Here is an 18,864-nt window from a genome sequence, read left to right as displayed (position 1 = left end):
AAAATGATTGTTTATTTACTTACATCTTTGATATTGTGAAAAGACTTTAATACAAAAACAACAAAGATATTTTGATTAGGAACACAGACCGCAAATATTGCTCTCCCTTCTTACAAGAGAATCTTTGTTTAACTGACGTGGATACTCGTATTTATAATATATTTATACTAGTGCATTTAGAAGACCAGAGAGATGCAAAAATCCCACGAATACAGGGATGAGTCACAAAATGGTTATCGTTCGTTGGGTTATCCGTAAAAAAACAAATCCTTATAAATAGGTATTATACTAAGACTACATATAGTTATGTTTACGATAGGCTCATCAAGAAATAATACACAATAAAATTATTAATCGCTTACTTGTTGTTCACAAAAAGATAAAATATGCTGAATTCTGATTGATTAGAGGAAATGGTTCGGCAAAACTTTAATTTTCGCGCCGCGCCGATATCTTGTTCACCAGCCTTGGGCATAGACAAGACGAGTGAACTCTAGTAATGTAGCTAGCTTGTATGCAAAGACAGAATGTCAAGTGCATGTCGATTGACTAAACCTGACGTTTAGTCGACTTTTGAAATAAGTTTGACAGTAAAGTAACATTGTTGGAGGCCCTAGATCCATTTATAATCTGTAGAACAAATTTTCATCAATTTTGTGTTCTCGAATCGTATAATGTCGGGATAAAAAATAATAAAACAAATTAAAGTTTAAACAGACATTACTACTGTAGCATTGTGAAACGTTTCGAGTGAAGTTATAAATACATAATACTGTTGGTGAATGCATCAAGTGTCAGTGTGGCTATTGCTATTTCCGAGATGTTTTATGACCACGGAGACATTGAGTCGCAATTATTGTAAATATTTGCCAATTCTGCTGTTTGCGGATTACGACGATTCACGTGTAGCAGTACGAGGTAAAGACCATTGTTTTTAGAAAATATCTGACCTTGAAACTCGTTGGATCTAGAAAGGCGAGCATTTATGTCTACAAAAGTTGGCCGTGTATCATCTGACGCAGAATCTGCCTACATAACACTCAATAATGTGTAGGTATGTTTTAAATACCTACTGGTAATTAATTGATCTCTTGTTTGACTTCATCACTTAATTTGATAAGGCTTCATGTAGTCTATGTTTACTAAAACATGAATAGGTGCAGAATTCTAAATAGTAAACAAATTGAGCATTTGAATACACTCAACACACCCTAAGTTTGGCTTTCAAATGAAATAGAAAGTATGTTTATGCATCTGACATAGCTTGTATGTACAATTTTAAACATTCTGACATTTGTTAATACCACAGTTATCCCACAGTAAATACAATAATAATATTATTATTGTATGTTGGCCACCAAATATCTAACCTAGAGTTTTATTCACACAAGTTTTATTATCTGCTACCTGTATTTAGTAATTGTTTACAAAGATAAGAATTAATTCAAGGTTCTTTCACTATCTTATGTGACAAATGGATATTACCACTCCAAAAATATTTCTTTCCGACCAGTATTGTTTTTTTTTTATGAACGTAAAATCATAATAACTTTACGTAAAGTCGCAGTTTTGCTATATACAGTAAGATTATTATCAATGACTCTTGAATTATGTATTTTGCAATTATAATAAATATAGGCCAATGGCAATGATCAAGGAAAATTGCTGTTTTATTAATTTTCTCACAAAAACATTTTGTGAAAACTCAATATTAAATTACACTGATGTATTTTGACCTGCCTCTGTGGAGTGGTTAGTAGCAGTGGCGTAACTACAGGGTGGCAAGTCGGCAAAATGCCACGGGCCCCCAGCCGGAAGGGGCCCCCGATCATAGGAGAATCCCAACTCCCAATTTTTTAATTATCATACATTTCAACTTATTTATATTGGGGGGAGGAGGCCCATCCGATGAATTTGCCACGGGCCTCGAACGATATAGTTACGCCACTGGTTAGTAGTGTATCTCTCAGTTAATCATGAGGTCTTGGGTTTGATTATAGGTCAGGCAATGTACCACAGCTCCTTTCTAAATAAGTCGAGTATTAATAGTAGTGGTAGTTTGGTGATGAGCTTAATGAACAGACTTGCTCCTTATTACATCCCTATAGACTAATGTGGTTAATTGTAACATGAGTGTATTTTCCAACACCTAAAAATGTCCTTCTAGCCAGTATCTGAGGCTCGAAATTTTAAATATAAATACAAATAATTATTGTGAGTAAATTGTTTTGATTAGAGTGGATACAAATTGCAGCTATAAAGCTAAATATGTAACATTTTTTACACAATCTTAAGAATGTTACTTAACAGATTTAAACCACTGCAGACACATACATATTCAATGATGTTGTGGGCACCATACATACCGTCAACTAAGTAAATAAATTGTTCTACAGGTCCATAGGCCAAGATGTCGTTGATAGCGGGCATCGGTGACGAAGTGGTGCAGTTTGTGGGGGTAGTTCTAGTGGGGCTCGTGGCCGCGCTGGCGTGGTGGTCCACCAACGCGAGGCCCGGCCGGTACAGGACCGTACTCGTCATGCGATCCAGAACACATCATCCAGTCACCTTGAGGATTGGTACCAGTAAGTTGATGCTACATTTATTACCTTCTATTTAATAGTTCATGCCCGTAAACGAAATCCTGGATACGCGAAATAAATTGGGTTTGCATAAGAGGAAGATTTGACAGGTCTTTTTATTAATCTGACACAGAACTTCGGTAAAGACAAACAACACCTACCTACCTGCGTAAGTCTATAAAGCATTTGCATCTTCCATAGTATATACTTAGATATACCACATTGACTGCTAAGGTACTTAAGCTGAATATTTTGCTCCTGCAGTCTATATCATTATTTTTCGAACCGGTCAAACTTGTGGATAAATCCGATTGTCAACTACGACGAAATCCATCCATGATAAAATTAATAAAGTTCTATCAGACTGTCAACATTTAAAATCTTATTTACAACATTTACATCTGGCAACAACAAGATAATATTATTAAATGAATGAAATAAATGACATGAGTTATTTTAAGTATTGTACCGAAAGTGTAAGAGCGCAGACAATGTGTGCGATCATCAATTCGGTCTGGACACGGTCCAACTGTCAAGGACAAAACCGGGGATTCCCGGACAAAAAGCACAGATCCTAAAATCTATAATTATATCACTGTCTTGTTCGTAAAATTATGGTATTGATGGGCTAAATCGTGATGAATCAATATTATCTTTATCTTCTTTTTCTTGTCCTTATCCCATGTCACATGAGAACGGCACAACATGTTTTTTCGAAAATGAGAAAATATGTGTAAATACCTACGTAAAGGGGATTTATATGGTGTTTTTCCGATCGGCCGTCTGCCTGTCGTGTACCGTCCTTGAAAATTTTATAGTATGCAATTAAAATTATAAAAGGAGCGAAATCCGTTGTCGTCTTATGTTTATTCATAAATTGAATACAAATAAACGGCCAATTAAAATGAGAAAGAACACAATTATAATTTTTGTTTAAAACTGATAAATTATACAACTATTGATTATTCGCTGAAATCATAAATGAAAACAGATATTTTTGTGGCAATGTTCCTATGAACTGAATGAAAAATGCATAATAGAAATGAAAGGTAAAATCTGATTTTATCAAAGGTAAATAGAATTTAAAATAGTCTAATAATAAATGTTGGGAATCTCTTTGGCATCAGCGGAGTTCGTGCAATAAATATTTACTAACTATAAATAACACTAAGTACCTACTATGAGTGTGCGTATGTCGCAAATAAAAAAAAATTAAGTACAAACTTTAAGGTGCCAGATTCTTTCGATTCCTTTTTTCACAACGACTTTTATAAACAGACGTTAAGTGCTACCCGACACGCAACAAATATTACATTTTATATGTAGCATACAAATATTTGTTCCGCGTAGGAATCGAACCCACGTCGACCACACCTATTAGTACCGGCGTGGGGTGGTCAGGTAGGAAGGTGGTCAACCTTAACCATGTTGAAAAAAATTCTTACGGAAGCTGGACGGACATTATCGAATAATAATAATAATCACAATAAATAATAATCCACAAACTTTAAATGGTAATAAGTCAATGGCAATAGCTTTCGTGAGATTAAAAATACTTCATTTAATGCCGGTTTATTTACATACATCTCAGCCTATATTTCGGACAACTCGCTAAGCAGACCTGAACACAGATTTATTCCTAACGTGAGCGAGCTATTCTTAAGTCTACAAAACCGGCTGTACATAATAAAGCAATTGCATGACGTTTATCGGAATTTTCAGGCATGCAAAGTTGCCTGCAAACATAAATTTAAAAAGGCTGAAAAGACGAAAATATTATCTCAGGTGATGAGGTGATCTCACATGAATGGTTGATTTGTGAAAGTGCATGATAAATCCAATCGTTTATCATCACATTGAACTCGTACTTATCACAAGCATCACAACCCGAGCTGAACCGGTACATTGTTCACAGGGTCTAATTTAATGCTGTCAAGTACGCCGCCAGTTGCCACAAGCGAAGGTCACATAGCAGAGGCGACAGGTATGTTAATAGCGCTTCTATCAGTATAAACAATCGATTATCATAGTAAAATTTTATTAACATATTATTATATACCATAGATTTTTTGCTCATAAGCAAAAACGTGCGACGAAAAATACAACGATTTGTCAAATTAATAAAAAATATAGCAGGCGGATACAAGAACTTGTTAGGGCTTTTTTTTTCTTTTTGGTAAATTATTTTTTACTTTTTTTCATTATATTGTTACCGAATTCTTACACGTGTCGAAAAATACTCTTTGTTTTTTTCGACACGTGTAAGATAAAATTTAACTAGTATCAAAATTTTTTGTTTGTATAGGTTTATCAGATATAGATTATATAGATGAAAAGCTTCGCTCTAACGACACACGTAACCTGCTACACAATTATTTAATTTGGTGTATCTCCAAAGTATATTTTTCATTTCCTACATTTAACTTGCAAATGCTGTATTATTTTATTTATGTAGGTACTTAATAAACATTCATCAGAAATAGTAGAATGTTGTTTATTAGCATTTAAGATATGGCGTCGCATTTTTTTTTCTTGAACATGTAATCGACGGTCCCTACGTACAATAACCTAATTGGAAAACGCAAATTTTACAGGAGAGCGGTTTGAAGTTTCAAACACTTGTATCTCAAGTTCTATCAATCGCAGAGCTATGAAATTTTGCACGAAGTCTTTATTTGTTGTCTTTTATGAGAAAATAAAATAAAAACGTTAAAATATATTCATTTTATTTCAACTTACCTGACGATATTTTGATGGCTTTACCTTTATCTTTTACATTTTTCATTTTCTTTTTTGCGCGAGCGCAACAAGCCCGCATGTGGGAGTTACGGGGGAGGCGCGCGGGGGTGTTGTTGACTTGCCAATGTAAAAATTAAATGTCTTAACTCTCACTAGTGACATTTTACATTGGAAGTGTTGTAGTTCTGGGGTTTGTCGAGTGTTGATTTAGGGTAGAATTAAAGCATTTTTACTAATTTTTCTTTGATCAATCGAAAGTATATGACAACCGGAAGGTCACGGAAACAAAAAAGGCAAATCCCGTAAGTACCACTTGAGGGAATGTACGTAGGGACCGTCGTGTTGATTGTTGGGTGCCAAATTTAAAATGTCAACGCTATCAGACTTTACGGAAATATAAAATACTTTTTTGCCAATATACTATTTAATGCATAGCTGCGTACTAAACACAATATTTGCATATAATTGTTGTTATTTTGTATGTATTTTATGCTTATCTAAATGTAGTAAATGCGCTAAATTATAGTTTCGAAGTGACTAAACCAGAGGTTCCCAAACTATTTTCATCTGACGCCCACTCTCAAAATCAGTTATTTTGTAGCGCCCCCATTTATTTTTCACCTTATAAACCTCAATAACGTATGTATTAGTTTCGCCTGGAGATTAATTAAACCTATCTTCTAAACAAGACTTTTTTTACCAGAGAGATAGATTAGGTACCTACATTAATCGTGCGTTCGGTTTGTGTCTTCGGAGGTGGGAACCTCACTTGCGACACTTGAAGATACGAATATTCTTCAGTGTTTGATACCTGACTAAATATCTTAATTAAGATATAAATAGCGTTGCGAACGTTTATATATATACATACAACAAAATAGGATAAAAATGTGAACTAAAAATGGATATTGTGTACTAGTTCGTGTGAGAATTTTAATTTCAATTAATTTTAAAATAAGAAGTAACTGAAGTTTCATATCGCCCCGTAAATCACTTCAGCGCCCCTCATTTTTTTCTGAGCCCCTCACCGCCCCCCTCTAGATCTCCATCGCCCACAAGGGGGCGTTATCGCCCACTTTGGGAAAGACTGGACTAAACCAGCGATTCTTCCCGACTGGTCTGTAAAAACACACTAAAATGTAAATACCGTATTTTATTTTCCGGATAAAGAAGCGGGGACCATTAGGAAATAAAAAATCTAAGAAAAATAGACAATTTAATGTCAAATATTTGAATATTTTTAGTAGTACTTGCGCTGCACATTGTGCACAAGCATGCATTTTATGTTGCCTGCTAAAAAAGAGCCTCAAAACCAGTTATCTCAAACAATACATATTCAAATTCTTATTCATACAGTGAGTTCAGTAAATTTCTACAGCTGCTATTGTAGTACTTAAATGAAGCCTGTGTACACATTGTATTGCTCTTACATTGTATTAGATTGCATTTAATTTTATAATATCTGGTAATAAGTACAGTCTTACGACATTATGGGAAGTGAATGAGCGAAGTGATACAACCGGAACTACGCGCCAGTGTTGTTTTTATCACAAGGCCTCAAAACTTTCTAATCAATTAGCATTTGTACGGAACCTTGACAAAAATAACTAAATCTCGTATAATCTATTCAAATTAACAACAGCTACTATTAATTTTTAAATTTAAGCTGAATTTATTCAGTCGCATTTTTTACTCTGTTTAAACAAAATGGATTTACAATAAATTCTTGTATTATCATACATTCATAATTATGTAAAATTATTTAAAGCGGGTTTGTTTTTAATTTTATATGTAAAGTATCGTACGGTAGGTTAATAGACGTTTTTTTGACGTTTAAAATGCTAACAAGCTGGAGATATTTGTCTCATTTGCGTCACGTTGTTATAAATACATAAAATAAATAGGCTATAAATTATAGGATACAAACAGGTTATACATAGGTGCTTACGATTAGACTGGTGAGTTTTAAGACTTCGGCAACGCCCATAAACACAGTTTATTTAGAAAACCGCATAATATATTGTTATGTAAAGGCATTAGGATCTGGTGCCAACTTCCGTCTTGGTCTCCAGATTGTTATTGAAGACTCAGATACCAATGTTACGAAAACGGCTTTCCCTTGCTATGTCAGGGCTAGAGTTTTTTTTTATTGACAGTATATAAAATTAGATGCGCATGCAGAGACCTTTAAAAGTCGGGTAGACCAAGAAAATGGCAAGTTATTCTTGTTTCAACGATATTTACTCGGTAGGATCTGTTGTTAGCCACGAATGAAAGTGTATGTTTGTCACAAAATATCCTCCATTTGACTTCATTTGCCACCTGAATCATCTTCAATAGAAGAGCGCTGGCTAACGATGATGATTAGCTGTTAATGAAACAGTTTACTAAGCCTTTCTCCTTATATTCCTTAAACAAAACAAGATTAAGATTTTATCATAACATTAAATATTACTCGTCTATTTTTCCGTCTCTTGATCAATAAATATTAGTTCCTCATTATATTAGTTTTAATTGAAATTTTTTTTTTTTTTTTCTTCTTCATTTATTTATTCTTTCTTATTCACCGACACGAACTTCAGATTCAAACAGACTTATATCCGGTCTCATCACTTTTAGACAAATAGCTTAGATAAGAATTTTGACAATTATTTAATAGTCTGTGTTCCATTTCTGCACTTTATGGGATTTAACCATAAGTGATGATACCGAACAGATACTATTTAATACATGTTGCATCATGACAACAACTCGTACTCGAATGCACTCGTCTGCAGTTGAAATCAAATACCTACGTATTATCACAATATCATATGAGTGTATGACGTGTCCCGGTATTGTCGTTCAATTCGCAAATGAGTAACAAAGCTGGGCACTTGATGTCCCCGTTGTTATCAGCAATTTGTCACAGTTTGAAATGCATTCAGACTGCATTTGTAAGATATATATTTTCACCTTCAATAATACGGTCTAAACCTGCTAGATTTGGACTAGTTTTAGAGCAGTTTCTTTAATAATACCTATAAAGTAGAAGAATATAGAAGAAGCTACGGGGAAAATCCTTTTACCTTGTTTGACTGCCATCTGTGATTTACAAAGACCGGAAAAATCTTTAAACGTCACTCAGTACTTTTGAAGGAATCACGGTCAGCATAGTAGCAAACAGGTATTTTGTTAAAAAAAACTAATTTTATAAACTCTTTATTATAATATTAATGAGACAAGTCATACTTTTTCAATATTTATTACAGTAGTCAGAAGTATAAAAGTGTTATGAGAAAACCTACGGAACTTGTATTTTTCCTAGCATTCAAGTTCATAATAAACTCGTTCATAACAATCTACATAAAGCAGAAAAAATCAATGGTTACGTACGCCTCCATAAATTTTTGAACGTGACCTCAAAATATAATGAGTACAAGCAAAAAATGTTCGACCTTAATATTTCAAAACTGGATGTGTATCTCGCAAAAAATCTTTAGCATTATTTTAGTACCATGCAGGTACTAAGTACGCGTTCGCTCGTTAATCAGATGTTTTACATTCGCAAAGAAAAACACAGATAATATTGATTCTGCTAACAATTTGTTGGTTATAGAGTACTTACTGATTCAGAGATTCTGGGAGCGCTTTCTTGATAAACTTCTTAACAACAACAAAGCTTCTTCGACAGAAATCTTGGTATTTTATATACCCTACAGTAGTCTCTTCTTCAATTTGACTAAGACATTACCATTTCTTGCAAAATGTGGGTGAATATATGCTTTGTCTCGTGGTGTCTCATAAGCATGTTGTTATAGAATCAATATTTTGTAAAGGTATAACGACGGAAGCCGTCGAGGACAACAGCGCGAGTGTGATCCCTCTACAAGAGATGGACAGCATAGTTGACGCTGACATGGCGATGCTGGACAACAACAGGCTGCATTTCTACAGGAGAGTTGACTGTGAGTGTTTCATTCTTATTAAACGGTTGGCCCCAGTAACATACCTTCTGATAAGGAGTATGTAGATGAAAATTGCCTTTTCAAAGTAAACATAAAGAATATAGTTTTTTTAAAGTTAATGTTATTGGGACCAGCTGTGGTCGATCGTTATGGACACTGGAACAAAATGATGGCTGACTTGTCTTCATCATCAGGTTTGATAGTAAATATTCTTGTTGACTTTTATGCTGGGTGCAGGGCTCCGAATCGCTTAAAAGTCATGATGTATGTTTTTGTATATCTTCATACAGAAATGATCCCGCCTTTGTGGATATAGATATAGTCATGTAGTCCAAGAAAAGAGGGCCCAATCTCTGTATGATCTAAGTTCTCTGTATTACTAAACAAACTGTTAAAGTGTTTGCAGAACGATATTACAAAGATTTTGACTAATTAATAACTTATCCTGCAACGACGAATGCAGAGCTCTGAGCTTGCTAACATTTGCAAGGTAAATTACCTGTTTAATATATCTAACACTTTCATTATTTACTTAACAAAGACGATGACAACATTACATTATATCATCGCAGTCTGGTTACTTAAGTCGTGATTCGGACCGAGACCATAACAAACAATGTAAAAAAACAACATTATTCCGCAAGAGATCATTGATAAAACTTATATCACCCCTAAAGTTTCAACTATAAATTCGAGATTAGCTATGAACAAGGTACTTACCATTGAACCAAAATGAAGTGACTGAGGGGTGAAGCTATTCCAAAATCATCACTCTAAAATATTTCGAGAACCAAATTTTGGATCCGCCAATATAGGCGAAAACGGAGATGATCACACGCCCCCAAATTTAATTAATCTTGGTTGCATCACTTTTATACGGTACCGGCCGGGTAAAGCCCAATGCAAAAAGGTCAAACCAAGTGGACTGTTTATACAACAAAAGTTATAAACAGATACTTATACAGTCTCGTTTAAAACACGTTTCTGCTACACGTTTTTGTAGGGATTCCTAATGGCCATGACATTGCAATTGCATCATCTTATTTAATACAGATAAGAAATAGACACGGGTGGACATGACGCGTCATTTCGATACAGGTCCGAACTGATGACTTTAGTATTTCCACGTTGGCTGGTTACACGAGTTCTATAAGACGTGGAACATCCGCTCTTTGAGGAAAATATTCTCACGAGTACCTAATCGTCTTTGTTTCTTTATTCCGTAAACGTTACCTGAAAATAACTCGTTTTAAACCTGCTAATTATATAACACTTTTTTGTGAATCAGTTCCTAAATGTCAACATTTTTTTCAACCGTTTTTTGTCTGAATGCAAGGTCTGCAGATCAAAGACCTGCAATCGTAATTCGTGTTATTTATGTTGCGTATTATGTACACGAATTTTAATTACTACTGCATACTTATTTCTTTAGTAATATTATGAAAATGGACTCGTCTGCACAAAGACCTTCTACATTCCTGTAAGGCTTTCTCCTATCGCATGATGAGAAATTGTAAAACTGTTAAATCTAGAATTCTAAATAGGCTCTTTCTAAAACACGTTAAAAGCCATAAGACAACCTTTAGTTCCTATCATTAAATAAGTTTACCTATTGTTCGGGCTACCATCAATCATAGTACTTACTACCTACGTCAAACATGGAGCGTGACGTCAAAGGGACCATGATATATTGTACAACTACATAAGTATATCCTTTTTTATTGAAACACCTACTCATAGGCAGGCAGTACATAGCCAACTAATGCCCGCGGCTTTACCTCCATTGTTTTTCTGTTGTTGTAAAAAGCCTATGTCTTTCCCCAGGGCATAATCCATCACCCTATAGAATAATGCGGGTTCATCTGTTTCAGCGTAAAAACAAAACATACATACAAACTTTCGCATTTATCATTTACGTATTGTATAGAAGAGATTTAAGTTGTTTTTTTTTTTGCTAATAACTTGTTATATAGCCACCTGTTTATACGGGTGTAACACAAATAATATTGAGCAAATTAAATGCCAATTAATTATGTGACAAAATGTTAAGGTCGAAACGTTGCTATGGAAAGATGTGTGTGGGATTAATACAGCCTATTTTGCACATCGTTGGCTTCTCCATATCTAATCATTTGGATAAACCGTTTAATTTTCTTCTTGCATATAGGTATAGCTGGAATGAATCATTCTAGAAAAGGCTTTTTTTATCTTAATACTGTCCAGTTTACCGTTGATGTTTTTTAAGGATAAGTATCTTATGTTCTGAAAAAAGGCCAGGAGCGTAGTACTCCTAACCGGCGGTCCTGTATGATAAGATATATGGATTTGAATGAGGCAAGGGAAATTTGTAAAGATCGTAGCGTTATTTGGTCTCTGCCTTCACCAATAGGAAAACGTTGTGATTTCATGTATGTTCTTCTATGGGATATACTGAAATCGGTTTATCAAACTGGCAGTCACTTTAATACTAAAGAATGGATTCTTACAATTAAAATACAAATCGGGATATCAACTCGTACTTTAGGTAGCAACTCAATATCAAAGAATTACTTTGAACAGTCTCAAGGAGCGTTCACCTCGCCAATATGTACTTACTTTTCATACAAGTACAGGTGAACTCTTGTAACTCGTTATTCCCCTGAACAACGTAGTGACTAATCCTTTGTTTAGTCAGTTGTTTATCCAATTACTCATGTTAATACATCTAATTGAATCAAAGTATTGAAGCCAACCGTTTCATGATGTTTATATCCTTATAAACTTTTCTATGAACTTTATTTCACGGAAAAAACATAATTGTTTGTGTCTTTACAGACCATAGGGACTATCACTTATTTCGATTGACAGCTATTTGAAAGCAACTATGCTGTACATTGTTTTGCTCCCTTAGATAATAGTGATTAACTCATCACGTGAAAGAAGCAATATACTAAATAGTGACTATCAATTTGACGTACAGTAGTTGTCAACTGAGATACGTGATAAGCCCGCAGAAGTCCATAAAGCAACATTCCTGTTAATTATTTACTTCGAAAAGTGTTCAATGAAGTTTTCCAAATGAAGAGAAATCGGTGTATTTTTCGAATTGCCATTTTGATTCCTAAATATATTTCTATTTGGACGATAGTGTAACGTATTTATGAATTCTTCTCCCTCAGCTCCGAACAATCCACAAAGTACTGCAGAATCGACGAGCGACGAAAGCGAAGTGCAAGAGGAATCAGAACCTGCAAGCAATGCTCAAATCAGAGAAATGGACAGCATCGTCAGCGCGATGGAGGCTGACGTCACGGCTGGATGTGACTTCTTCACCAGATCTAATGGTAAGAAACCAATGATTAAATACAAGGACCTACAAATCTCTATCGACTACTGTCGAAGCCGGCTAGGATAAGGTACTAGGGTCCTGGACATTTCTGAACGTCATTTCACGATCCCTTACATCTGTATTACTCACACGATGTATTAAAAATACCTTTTGCATTTATACTAATAACGATAGGGCGATTTTCGACTGTGAATGATCTTCGTCTGCGTAAGTCTTTGACCCCAATCCTTACACAGGTCTCTGGGTGTATCTCGTGAGTTTTTATTAATCCGTGATATTATTTGCCCCATCATGGGACAACTACGTAAGACTAGTTGGATAGTTATCCTTCGTGCTAAGCGGTAAGTTCGGTGTTATCGCGATTGTTATAATTGTTTATTTATCATCACACTAATTCGCAAAAAAAATGTCTTTGACCATATTTCCTTTTTAGCTCTTAATAAGATACCTACTGTTTGTGGTTTAACACCTTAAGGGGTTTGATATCGTGTGCAAAATCGCGAATCAAAGATGCACGACTAGAAATAGACATTAATTTTAGCACATTTTTTTTGTAGTGCTAATACGTTTAGTAGATATCCTAATATAATAAGATAGAATAATACAAAGTAACGCTTTTGTTGTGATAACAAAGCAAATGTAATTCCCTAGATCGAATGTCAAGGAATTTAGATAAAATCTTTCTCTACTTATAACTATGCAGACAGAAATATATCCAAGCACAGTTCAAGGAGAGATATCACTGACGTCACAGGGTACAGCCTCTTGAACTGTGACGTCATCTTCTGCGGTCTGCGTCACGCGGTTTATAACGTGATAAGTAAGATAACCTTTGACAAAAATTAAGAAAGATATAGTGACATCAAAATCGTGACTATTGTATTTTCAATATGAGGCTTGCTGCTAAAATTTTCGGGTCGGCACATTCGGTTCTGCAATATTCATCGACCAGCAAAACCGACTAGAATCAATTAAGTACTACTTGTACGGCTTGTGCCGATCAGCTAGTTCCTTCGGGTTCTATCCTTACCATTCGGTTGCAACATTCGGGGGTGGCGATGTCAAACGGCATTTTTCCGACGTTCATCTACACACATTCGGTATTGCCGATCGGCTAGACCGGTTAATGCCGAACAGAAATATTCAAGTAATGTGTGATAAGCTTCATACAATTTAATAGTTTTTTCACTCAAACTACCGTTTTAGCATTTAGTTGGTGTGTAGAATTTTGTAATGTGACAAATGATTGCTTTTTATAGTTTTTAATAGCATAAAAAGGTATTGGCAGTACTATATTTGCGACATTCAAGGTCCAGTTAAAAACAGATGTTGCATATTAATTACTGTTAGGAACTCAAAAACAGAAATATCGTCCCCGTAGAACGAAAAGTCATTAAGTAACAAAATGTTCAAAATCGACTTATAAATACCAATAAAATCAGTAATTTTTTCTCCATATTTCTGTCTTACTCTCGTATTCATAACGTAATTATTTAGAAAAATGTAAATCGCGAGACTTAATTAAGTACATTATTTGATTTGTGACAGTTGAGTTACAAGTAACTAAGTCACCTGATTACTTTTTCTCTTCTTTGTTGAAAAAGATACTTACGCATTAAAGTTCCTTATCTACTTTTTCCGCATTACTCCCTATAGGCATGTCTTAAAAAATAGTAATGCGAAAACTCATCAAAGTGACTTAGTAATTTTATTGTATGTGATATTTTGTGCGAAAAGTAACTAACTACCATTAATTATTTTTCGAGCTATATTATTTAAGACCAGACGTTTAAAAGAAAAAACGACAACTAACTATAGTGTTCTGGTTAATATTTTCCCTGACTGTAGATGACATAACACATTAGAGTATTATAATTAAAATGTTTTGGCTACTTTTCACTCAGCAAAAACACTACTAGATGAAAGGTTGGTAACTATGTCCCGTGATACGATGCTACTTAGTGAGATTACGCCCTTTGACCTTAGGACCCTCGCCGCGCCGCTCAGTTCCGCGGTCTTTGTGGGCCTGGACGGCAGGTGTCCTCCCCGATAACTTTCCTCAATTTAGAGGCCAGGGCATCCGCTTTTCCGGTCCCTGACCCCTGGGTGCTCAACATTCGAGCTCCCGTAGCCGCAACCCCGAAGCGGACTATTTCATTGTCGGCTTGGTTTATTTTGTCCTTTGCGTCCCTAATAACGTCTCTATATGTCGCACCGCTTTTTGCCGCCTTCAGCTGCAGCTGGAGCCCGAAGATTGGGCGCCTTCTTCTTCCTCCTTCTTTTATTACAGAATTGATGAGTATCTAAACGACAATAGCTCTTGGGAATAGTCGCTCGCTTGATTAGGATTCTTTGAAATTAGGGAACTTTGCCATAAATTGTATAAACTCAGTAGCAGTAGGTCTAAATATTGTAAAATATGGGCACTTAATGATGCAAATAGGTGATGTTACATACAATTTGATGTTAATCATAAAACTGTCACTTTTTTTCTTTTATATTGTTCACAACCAATGTGCTCACTTGTTGCCCATATTCTTATTATCACATGCTAGTAGGTGCTCCCAACATACGGTATGATCAGAGACTAATAAATAACCGTGAGTTTCTTGCTAGCTCTTCTCATAAGGCTCCACCCCCTTTCCGAGCTAGTGGTAGATTCAGTAATTGTAACGACTATCATAAGTGCCAATATTTGACCTAAATGAATAAATGATTTGATTTTGATTTTCTTGCCCTTTTTGTCGGCTTCCGTAGCCTTGGGCGCCTTGCTATTTTTCCCGACGAGCTGCTACTCTTTGGCAGCCGTCGGTTTAGTGAACGGCGGTTTGGAAGCCACTGCACTGTAAGACGCGGCTGTTTACCCTGCTTCTCCTTGGTCCGGAGACCTGTGAGCTGCGGTGCGGTGGCGTGGCGAATGCGTTAGCAGGTTCAGCTGAGGACGCTGCCCCTGGTTTTTCTGGCGCGGGGGTTGATGCCGTTGCCTGTGACATGTGATCGACCTCCTCTTGCAAGCGATAATTCTGGGCCTGACGCGCCAAATTCTCCTTCGTGGCATACTGCCTGCTCGACTCCGACACTGCCAGTTTGACGTTCCTGGCAGCGTCTTTGAGGGACTTTATAAAGGTCACCCTTGAGGTGAGCGGATTTGTCGGCCACCACTGCCTAGTGGTGAGTGAGGATGGTGTCCGCCAGCTGGATGGTGAATTTGTCCTTAGGGTCATTGTCTGACACTTGCTAAAACTGGGCGTGCTCCGACCCTCCGCAACTATGCTATGCAGTCAATACGGCTGGGCTTCTTGCCCCCGATCTCCTCGGGTTTGAGCTTCTCGCCTCTCCCACTTACATCATTTGGGTTCGTTTTCAAATTTATATTATCCAAACAGTTCCTGCGAGTGTGGTGGCAAGTATCGTTCCACCGAGGTAGAGGCCCCATAATCCGGTGACCCTTATACTACTGGAGGGCGGGAGGTGCCCCAGTGGCCGCTTGCGTCTGGTTTTTCTGGCGCGGGGGTCCCCGCAAAGCGAATGAACTCTGACCACGCAAGGCCCCTAAAGGGGGCGCCACTGCTGGAGTTACTCGGGATTTTTACAGAGGTGGTCTCCTCGCGACCCAGCCGGTTAAGGCAAGGCCCTCGGTCAAGGATGGACGGATTTACGATAACTGACGGTTGACGAGGGCGGCAGCGGCCTGGCTCTTCGTCAGCTCGGGGCAGTGTGAGTGCCTACTGAGCCCGTCCTCCCACTGACGGCTCACCTGTCCCGCACCTGTGTCCTCTGCAAACAGAGGGACACGCGCAGTAATTTTTTGTTACTCGTGATCACTGTTTCCCCAACCTTTCAATTCTACTAAGCCCCCTCACCCCGACAAGATGCAGACCCAAGAGAGGAAACCGGCCCGGGCTATAGCCCTTCTAGCCCTAGGCTAAATACACCCCTGCAAGGAAAGATTTGTTAAATCTTTGTGTCAAAGGTGTCATACTAAGCGAACTTTATCCTTGGTATGAATCTTTACCTGTTAGTAACGATGTGTTGGATAGGCTATGTGAGCCTGACGTCACTTAGCTCGAGGAAGAAGAGGAAAATGATGCGGCTACATCATTAATGCTGTTCTATTGATGATTTTGTAACGTGTTCTTGTTCATTATGTTTTAATTAGGTTTTGTATACTTAAAGACAGTTTTTTTCCAATAAATGTTGCCTAAGAATGTTGTTTTACTTTTATACTTTTCAACTGATAGGACACTAGTTTTAAATTAGGCAATAAATTAATAAATAAGCAAAGTCTATTTAGTTGGGTATTTTATTTAGACATAGATATGTAAAATATGTTTTACTCCTAAAATAACTAACTGATTTTAGTTACTAGTATAATATTTAAATGCTGATGCGAAAACTAACTAACTACATGTGAAAAGTAACTAAGTGACAGATAAATAGGAAAACCTTGGGGTAAAACAAATTATCCTTTACAGTTAATAATTTATATACTATTTTCGTGGTTTAATACATATAACATATACTTAATTAATATATCTTCAAAACAAAACATTTCATGCATCGATAACTAATCTCCGAAAAAAGTTATATTTTTTTTTGTCATTTAAGACATAAAACACCTCGTATCTCAAAATCACTTAAGTGTTAGTTAGTGATTTTTCGCTCTACGGGGACGATATATGAGTTTGCTCTTTACACAGTGTTTGAAAAGTTGCTAAATTAAATATGAATAAAACTGTATTGTTCAAATTCATCACATCACAGTGATGTATCAAACTTAGACCTTGTAGCGATTTCGTAGAACTCCACACGAAAAACAATTACGTTTTTTGTTTCGCCATCATTATTTAACGTTTTTATATCAAAAACACAAGTTTGTAGTTAATTTGAAAATGAAAGGCACGTGTATTACGTCACTTGGTTTAAGATGCCAAGTATTGTGTAGCAACATCATTGTTAATCAGCAAATTAGTTACCTATGGTTGAGAAATAATTGCCTTTTTAGGTACCGCCGGTTTCTGAGGTACGTTTACTAGTAGTTTATCTATTCAATAGCGTTTAAACTCATATAAAAAAACCGTTTGAATGGATAAACTTCCGCTAAATGTACCTTAGAAACCAAGGGTTTTTTTTTGTTGTCCCCACGAGGGTAAAACCGGTAAGGGAGTTTATTGCAATGAACGCTAATAAACAATTCTGCTATTTGATACAGAAGAAACCAAGGGTTAGATCTTGTTTGATAGAAAGGCGCATCAACGATGTGATTAGGAATAGAAGTGGTGAGTGGTGAAGTCGATGATAAAGGGAAAAGAAAGAAGGAAACAAATCACTGTGTTTTTAATAGGTATAGTAATTACATCCATCTCATGCCATATTAGCCTAGTACCAAATCAATTATTCGTGGACTTATACGCTTCAATATCAACTAGTTCCGTGGTACCCAGTACACCTGTTGAAATTATAATTGTTTCGTAACTACCTTTGATAAGTTTTACTTCGTTTCCCATTGATTTGTTTATATAGTCCAACAGTTAGTAAAGAGCTTGGAGGCTTGCAAGATTTGTTTAGAGGACATAATTATTAATGATCTGTAGGTTGAAGAACTGTTTCAAACAGTTAACTATCAGCTGTATAAACCTGCGGGTTACTTATGTTCTAAATTCTGAATTTAGATACCTCCGCCAGCCGTGAACCTTGCATATAAGGCTCCCTAACTCCCTATTAACTTGACAGGCTACAAGTTATATTAGAATTTCTCCAAATCGATAGTGTATCTCTTTAACCATTTCTCTGTACAGACTTGTTTATTTAAGAGCGGGTCAAGGTCTGTCTGGCTCTCAGTCTAACCTATAAATAAAATGCTCTACAAATGGATCGCCTCTGATCTCTGTATTGCCAATATTCGAAATCGAAAGGTGTGGACAGTTTAACGTTCCGCTCGAGGAATAATTCAATTTTTATATTAACCTTGGCCGGTCGGACATCCGGTTGCAAATAAAAAAAATGCATGTTAGGATTATTATCCGATATTATCAGTCGTTTCAATCGTAATATCTCGATTTCTGATATAGGTAGTAAAGTATAATTCCTTTGCCTTTACATAAAAAGCGTATGAATCATCTTGTTTATTTATTATGAGTACCTATACTACATAATCACGTTACACCTGGTTCGCCTGTGTTATGTATTATCGGTGCCTATCAACTCTCATTTCCGTTATAATAATATTATGATCCCTTAGCTTGTGTAGCGGATTATTTTCGAAGAT

General features: G+C 36.2%; 1 protein-coding gene across 4 annotated transcripts in view; it reads left to right on the top strand.

Moving 5' to 3' along the window:
* The first annotated feature begins 607 nt into the window (after nt 1–607).
* Nucleotides 608–18,864, top strand: part of LOC142976781 (transmembrane and ubiquitin-like domain-containing protein 1) — a 33,700-nt gene continuing 15,443 nt past the window's right edge. For 2 of the 4 annotated variants that reach the window (XM_076120339.1, XM_076120338.1), the window contains exons 1-5: nt 609–918; nt 2,397–2,585; nt 4,498–4,566; nt 9,140–9,268; nt 12,427–12,591. In XM_076120339.1, coding sequence (XP_075976454.1) covers nt 2,411–2,585; nt 4,498–4,566; nt 9,140–9,268; nt 12,427–12,591 — 538 coding nt within the window. In that variant the 5' untranslated portion in view covers nt 609–918; nt 2,397–2,410. Of the gene's footprint in view, nt 919–2,396; nt 2,586–4,497; nt 4,567–9,139; nt 9,269–12,426; nt 12,592–18,864 lie in introns of all 4 variants that reach the window. The other 2 variants (XM_076120340.1, XM_076120341.1) reach the window with 2 other exon arrangements.

This window comes from Anticarsia gemmatalis, chromosome 11, assembly GCF_050436995.1.
Source record: "Anticarsia gemmatalis isolate Benzon Research Colony breed Stoneville strain chromosome 11, ilAntGemm2 primary, whole genome shotgun sequence".
Taxonomy (NCBI): domain Eukaryota; kingdom Metazoa; phylum Arthropoda; class Insecta; order Lepidoptera; family Erebidae; genus Anticarsia; species Anticarsia gemmatalis.
This window is presented reverse-complemented; position numbering and strand designations above follow the sequence as displayed.